At 33.3% G+C, this 6407-nt stretch overlaps 1 protein-coding gene across 2 annotated transcripts; it reads right to left on the bottom strand.

Moving 5' to 3' along the window:
- Positions 1–1828: 1828 nt before the first annotated feature.
- LOC110717947 (peroxisomal membrane protein PMP22-like) lies at positions 1829–5181 on the bottom strand. Of its 2 annotated transcripts, none has more exons than XM_021896745.1 (7): positions 4758–5178; positions 4574–4672; positions 4276–4377; positions 4101–4176; positions 3192–3262; positions 2976–3061; positions 1829–2233 (listed from the first exon to the last, which is right to left on the bottom strand). In XM_021896745.1, the coding sequence occupies exons 1-7, from the start codon at positions 4827–4829 to the stop codon at positions 2182–2184; spliced, it is 558 nt and encodes a 185-aa protein (XP_021752437.1). In that variant the 5' UTR covers positions 4830–5178; the 3' UTR covers positions 1829–2181. The 2 variants fall into 2 exon arrangements, with proteins under 2 accessions (XP_021752437.1, XP_021752438.1); XM_021896746.1 differs by lacking the exon at positions 1829–2233 and adding an exon at positions 2240–2427 and having other exon boundaries at positions 4758–5181.
- Between the last annotated feature and the right edge of the window lie 1226 nt (positions 5182–6407).

Here is a 6407-nt window from a genome sequence, read left to right as displayed (position 1 = left end):
ACCAAATTAGGCGGATGTGAGGAAGATATCTTCATAAAAACCAACTAAACATTGTGCAAGTGTAACTCTTTAGAATGACCTAAACTCTAACCTAATGGGTCCTGCCCATGGTGCACTCTCACCCCATATCGTACTTTTGGCACACCATCGTTTGCTACCTCCACCATCCACCCTTCACCTTTTCAGGTGTCGTATTCAACGTAGAAAGTGTTAAGATTATCAACCAAATTAACATATTAAGATCCATATTCATTATTAACAACAAGGTTTGACATGTGTGCGCACACTTTTGTATTATATGATTTACTTTTAGTACTATTCACAATTTATTTTAGTGATAAAAATTGTTATGTATGATATTATTAATTTCGTCTCATTGTATATTATTAAAACATCAACTCGATTTATTTTCATTATATATAATTATATATCTATTAAAAGGTGTAAATATACATTGTCAAGTGCAAAAACAGAATCTAGTATTTAATAAAACGAAAGTCGAAAGATATTTTATAAACTATTTTAGCAAACGAAATTTAATTTGGTGAGACTCATGCAAGGTTAGGTTGCAACGTATATAAGTAATAATTAAGATGCCAACTCATTATGAGGTCCTTGTTTAAAATCAAATACTCCGTACGAAGTAATTTTTTTACTCTGTATTACATGATACAAGTATACAGTTTGGGATTATATCTTACTCAAAAGTGTCAAATCTAAAATTTATTCAAGAATTATTTACAATTTATTATTATTATTATTATTTTTTTTTTTTTGGGCAAGGTGAATAAACTTATTAAACCATCACATCTTACAAATCAGTCATCTTAACTAAATACTAGTAGGTTAACTCTTAAAAGTAGAAAAGTACATCGAATAAGTGAGAAAAATCTATATCCTCAAGAATACGGAGTAATTGTCAATCGTAGATTCGTAGTACAAAGATGGAAAAATAATACGAAGTAATAAAAAAAAAACTCTCATGAAAGTGAGGAGGGAGAGGAAATCCAGCTGTACACAAAAAAAAAATAAAAAAAATAAAAAAAATAGCAAGCTGTTAATGACGTTTTTTGGGAGGATTTATGAATTGTGAGTTGATAGGGGATGAGAAGTTTTTAAGAACACAAGAAGGAATATGTCATCATCCACCTTTGGGTCCTTTGCCAATTTAGGTGTATTTTTAGACTTATTTTCCTTCACTCTGTTATACTGGGTTTTAGAATAAATGATTGATACATCTAGAGAATGTCTGAGACGATGCCTCAACTTTCTAGTGATCGAAGAAAAATTAGCGTGACGTGAGAATGAAGTGCATGATATTTGAAAAAGAAAATAAAGGTCTGAGATGAAAACTTAAAATTTAAACCTAACTATTAATAAATCTCAATATATTATAACCTAAAAGTTAAAACTTAAAACTATCATGCAGCCTGAGTAATACCTCAACGCATTTAACTAGTCTCACCGTGATAAGAATATTTATTCATTCATTCAACATGCCCCACTTACAAGCTACGAACGCTACCATATTTACTTTTTCTTGCACAAATTCCACTTGCTACATTATATTTCCTATTTTCCCACACTAGTTTCCTTGACATGCAAACATGCCCCAATTGTTGCACTCTTTCCTTCCCTCTTTAATTTTTGTTTTACTTCACCTAATTGTTAAGACACTTAATTGCAATTGAAGTCTGAAGATGTGCATTTTTAGCTACAGATCTCAGTTTTCTCAGGAATACATTTTTACCCCAATTTACCAGCAGGAAAACAGAAAAAAGAAAAAAGAGAATCTGAGCCAAAAATAGAATTCAATCAGACAGAAAAATTACTAAACTTAGAATAATTTGTTTTATGTATGGTAGTTACAAATTACTCAATACAAATACTGTAGTTTTTTGCTCCCCATCAACTCCTGTCCCCACATGGTCTTGCAAAGCTCACAAGTTTATCCCACATGAATAGGGTAGTTATTTGGAGACAGGCTAACAAAATAGAATTACAAATCATTGCCAATAATACAAGTATAACTAAATTCAATGATTCCCTTACATATTAGCTTCAATCATTCCTGAACTTCTAAACCCGGAGCTACTACCGTCGATTGGTTTGTAACTTGAGAAACTGATGAGATGACTGTAAGGAAAGGACGAAAGGTAATGAGGCTGATATGTGTATTGTCTAGGCCTTCTTGATGGCGGTAGATCTTGCTTTGAGGTTAAGGAAGATTGCCCTGCAAGTAAGCAAATAGTAAAACTATGTGGAATTATGGATATAGTACGGAGTACATTTTAGAAGTGCGGAACCTTTTTATCTGATGAGTGAAATCGAGCTTTAAAAATGGGTATGAGCATCCAAATTATAGGAGAAACACAATGTGATGCATAGTACGCATGAACAACAATTTCCAATTGGATTCATAAAATCCTGTATGAGAATTTTTAAGGCATGTTCAGTAAGTGATACTGATGTTTTTCAGATTTTGATTTTGGGACTTCAAAATTTGAAAATAGAAAACTACTGTATAGGTTGCATGATGAACTCAAAAATTAGTCATGCATAAGCCAGTCATATTAATTTACTAATTGACAATAGAAAATTGGAAACTATCATTTCAAGTAAACTTCTTTTTAATTCAAATCTATAAAAACCTTTAACTTGCAATGATAACAAACAAACCCTTGGTTTACAAAAAATACAGTATTTCAGGCATCATCAAACATGTACCCTAAACTTCTTATATGGATTTATGTTGTAAAGAATAGTGTGCTTACTGCTAAGATATCTTAATCTGCTTGCTAAATCAATCAGAACAAGATCGATACAGACTATATGTTTATATGTCAATCATCCAACTTTTGGGACTCAATTTTCTTGACAGGTTCTCTTATGCAGAATTCTAACAAAAAGGTAAGAAGCTTTTAACAAGGAGAAAAACAAGAAAAGAAAGTCCATAAGATCAAAGAGTAACTAACCAGCAAGAGGCAACAAGGCTGTGAAACAGAACACGAAGTTGCAGAGGCATATATTGATAGTTCACCCAGTTTATAATTGGCCAAAACTGCAAACGACCCAGAATTTATCAGAGCATCACAAATGCAAAAGCATATCATCAGTATTTAAGAAGATACCCTAAAAAGCTATATGACATTAAAATTCATGAGGATAACTCATGAAAAAGCATCAAATACCTTCCAAGAAGTTAACTGTACAGGAGGGTAGTCATTCTTGATCTTACTTTTGACCAGTGGCCACGTTCTTCCTGTTAGAAGTAAGTTTTTAGTGAACTCAACTCAGAATTGACATAATGCGACAAAGTTACAAACACAGTTTTTCTCAAGTTTATTTGGGTACAGGCTGCATATTCTTTCCTCAAGTTTGTTTGAAAGAGAAGGCATACACAATCCCTGCAGCTCCTGAAAAGCTAAAGTTTTCTAGCTAAAAATGGAACTATAATTCAATGAATTGCATGCTACCATAACCATATTCAGGTTTTACTTTCTCTTTTAATTTCTTTTTCTACTTACACTTTATATGGACATTCTTCCACAGGTGCATACTCTCCATAAGAAGAGAGATTTACAAAACACAGTTGATTGTTATAGAAGACCTACCCTCTCTACATGCAGTAGGGAAACTATAGCTGAGGTATGATATTCAAAGACAAAAAATTGCTAATCCTACAACAAAGATGTCTGTAAGATTAAGTGTATAGTCAAATGTAGTTCCTGCTATATAACTTAATTTAAGTAAGAGAATATTGCTATGCATATTCTTAGGAATCAGTTTAGAGATTATAGCTTGAAATTAGGCTACATGTTTACTCTGCATGACAGGAATATTAGACACTTTCATTTTAGTAGGAACCAAATGTATTAGTCGAATGCCATTTAATTTCAAGCGACACCAAGACATATTCAAGCAAACCTAGACTCCTTAACTCATAAAAACAGTAAGAATCCTCACTCAAAAACATTACAGGCAAGTCAATAAGATTTTGCACCATGGTACAGCATAGTGATAATTCTGATAAACCATTATAATGAGCTAGATGAATCCAAGAGAATAGCAATGCTTAATCAGAGAAGAAAATGACAAACCTTCAACCACAAGACCATAATACATCATGAAAAACAAGTTATTCCATGGACTAGCTGTCAATTGTTCCAGTATCACCTTACAAATAAGGAAAAACAAAGCATGTAAAAAGAAAAAAGTCAACCCTCAAAACATCAAAATCAGAACCAAGAAAAAATTACAAATAGATTTTTATACCTTCTTTCCCACAGTTGTGCTACCTTTCTTTCCTTTAAAAATCTTGTCCATAACTTTGTGCAAAAAATGCCCAAATGGTCCAGAATAGAAGAAGCCATATATCTATAATCAGCAAATTCAAAATCAGTAAATTTAATGGTAACAAAAACATGATCTTTGATAACAAAGACAATCAATCAAAACTGGTATTGGCCTAGTGACAAAGACTGGGGGCTTGTGTACGACAAGTTCGAATTCCTTACTTACCAATAAAATAAATTATAATAAAAAAAAAAAAAAAATCAAAAGGATTACTTACCATAATAAGGAATAATCTCTTATATTGAAGCTTTTTTATCCCAGAAATTTTCTGGGCAGCAAAATCACTGCACCCAGCAAGAACCCCAGAAGTAATTGCCTGAAATCATCATCAAAAAACAGAAAAAATAAATCAGAATAAAACCCATATTCAAATTACAACAATAATTGTCAATTTGAATAACCTTAGTTCTAAGAGGGTGGATTTGAAGCTGCAAAAGATACTTCTTCCAAACTTCAGTAACAATATCAGACATGATTGATCAAATTTGTTCTTCTCAAAGATGCCTGCTTTGTGTTTGTAGAAATGCCGCAGAGAATGAAAAGCAGGAGAAGAGTAAACAAAGATGGGTTGACCGAATGAAATTGAGAGAGAAGTTTAATGGTAGATTAAGATTATTCAATGCAACGGTGTTAGGTGGAATCATGACTGAGAGCAGTGATGAGAAGCTCAATATTTTATGTTTTTGTATTGACCTCAGCAAGAACCTGTGTTTTTCCCTCCATAAACTGCACACTCTATTGAATTGCAAATCCTGTCAAATTACAGTTACTCCCTCGGTCCCTTATTGTCCCGATTTTGTTTTTGAGTTGTCTCGCAAAAAGTGTCTCATTTTCATATCGTCATGTATCCCTACTTGGTATTATTATATGTACCCCATATATTAATATGAGTAAAACAAATCTAGTTTACTTAATACAATGTTTAATACATTAAATACGAAGTATAGGGACGGGACTTTCTTTATGGGACAAATGAAGTAGTGAGCAACCCAAGGTTTTCATTCCATTTAATTCAAAAACGATATGATAACACAAGTTTTGGTTTATGCTTGGATTTTACGGTCCATAAGCTCAAAAACTACAATCGCAAGAATTTTTCAATTTACCACACTTTTCTACCGCACACAAACACACCTCAATGTTCACTTTTAGATAGGTGCATATAGTTTGCCTATGATTAAATTTGACACGTATGTGCTGACTAACACGCTGTTATAACGGTGATTTCGGCTTTTTTTTTATCACAATACACTCTTAAGTCCTAAGCGGAACATGCATTATACATATGAGTGAGGATGACACGTATGTGTTTAATTACGCACCTATATTGTACACTACAATAGAACTAAAAAAGCACCAAAGCATATTATGTACTCCATCTTTTAGAAAATGGGACAACTTTTCTCAAAAAACGACCATAAAATTGACCACTAGTGATTGGGGAAGGGGGTTGTTTTGGGTGGAGGAAATGACTTGTGGCCGAATTAAGATTAGGAAATGGAGGGGGGCAGGTTTCGGTGGCTGGGATGGGAAGGGGGTGCGCCGGTTGCGCGGGTGGGGTGGGGAAGGGGTGCCGGTGGCAGTGGTGGGGTGGCTAGGTTAGTTATAGGTTTTTAATTTTTTATATTTTTTTTTACCTATAATATGGCTTCACATGACACTGTGAACCCTATTTAGGGGGCGTTTGGTTCGGAAAATGGAAATGGAGTGGAAAGGAAACAAATAAGAGGGGGGAAATGAATCATTTAGCTATTACCTTTTCATTTGTTTGGTTTAACCATGGAAAGAGTATTTGTTAAGAGGAGGGTAAGGGTATTTGTTACCCCAAGTTTTTGAGAGGTAACAAATGAGAGGTATGATAATTGTTATCATGCCTTCAAACCAAACACACGGTAATGATATCAGTTTAATCGAATCCGTTTTCAATCCAAAAGATGCATAACCAAACGCCTCCTTAATGGATTTTTGGATTTAAACGGTTAAGTGGTGGTAAATCAATTTTTTGAACTATTTTTGTGGTGTTAAAATATTTTATTTTTAAATTTTTTTTT

This window comes from Chenopodium quinoa, unplaced genomic scaffold (genome assembly GCF_001683475.1).
Source record: "Chenopodium quinoa cultivar QQ74 unplaced genomic scaffold, ASM168347v1, whole genome shotgun sequence".
Lineage (NCBI taxonomy): Eukaryota > Viridiplantae > Streptophyta > Magnoliopsida > Caryophyllales > Amaranthaceae > Chenopodium > Chenopodium quinoa.
Note: the sequence above shows the minus strand (reverse complement) of the source record. Positions and strands in the feature narration are given on the sequence as shown.

What these genes read in the sequence shown, in the direction of transcription:
- LOC110717947 (XM_021896745.1), bottom strand. Translation starts at nt 4,829, where the DNA reads ATGTCTGATATTGTTACTGAAGTTTGGAAGAAGTATCTTTTGCAGCTT. An exon ending in TCCACCCTCTTAGAACTAAG is followed by an intron (nt 4,673 to 4,757) that starts GTTATTCAAATT and finishes TGATGATTTCAG; the next exon opens with GCAATTACTTCTGGGGTTCT. An exon ending in TTATGGTCTTGTGGTTGAAG is followed by an intron (nt 3,263 to 4,100) that starts GTTTGTCATTTT and finishes TACTTCTAACAG; the next exon opens with GAAGAACGTGGCCACTGGTC.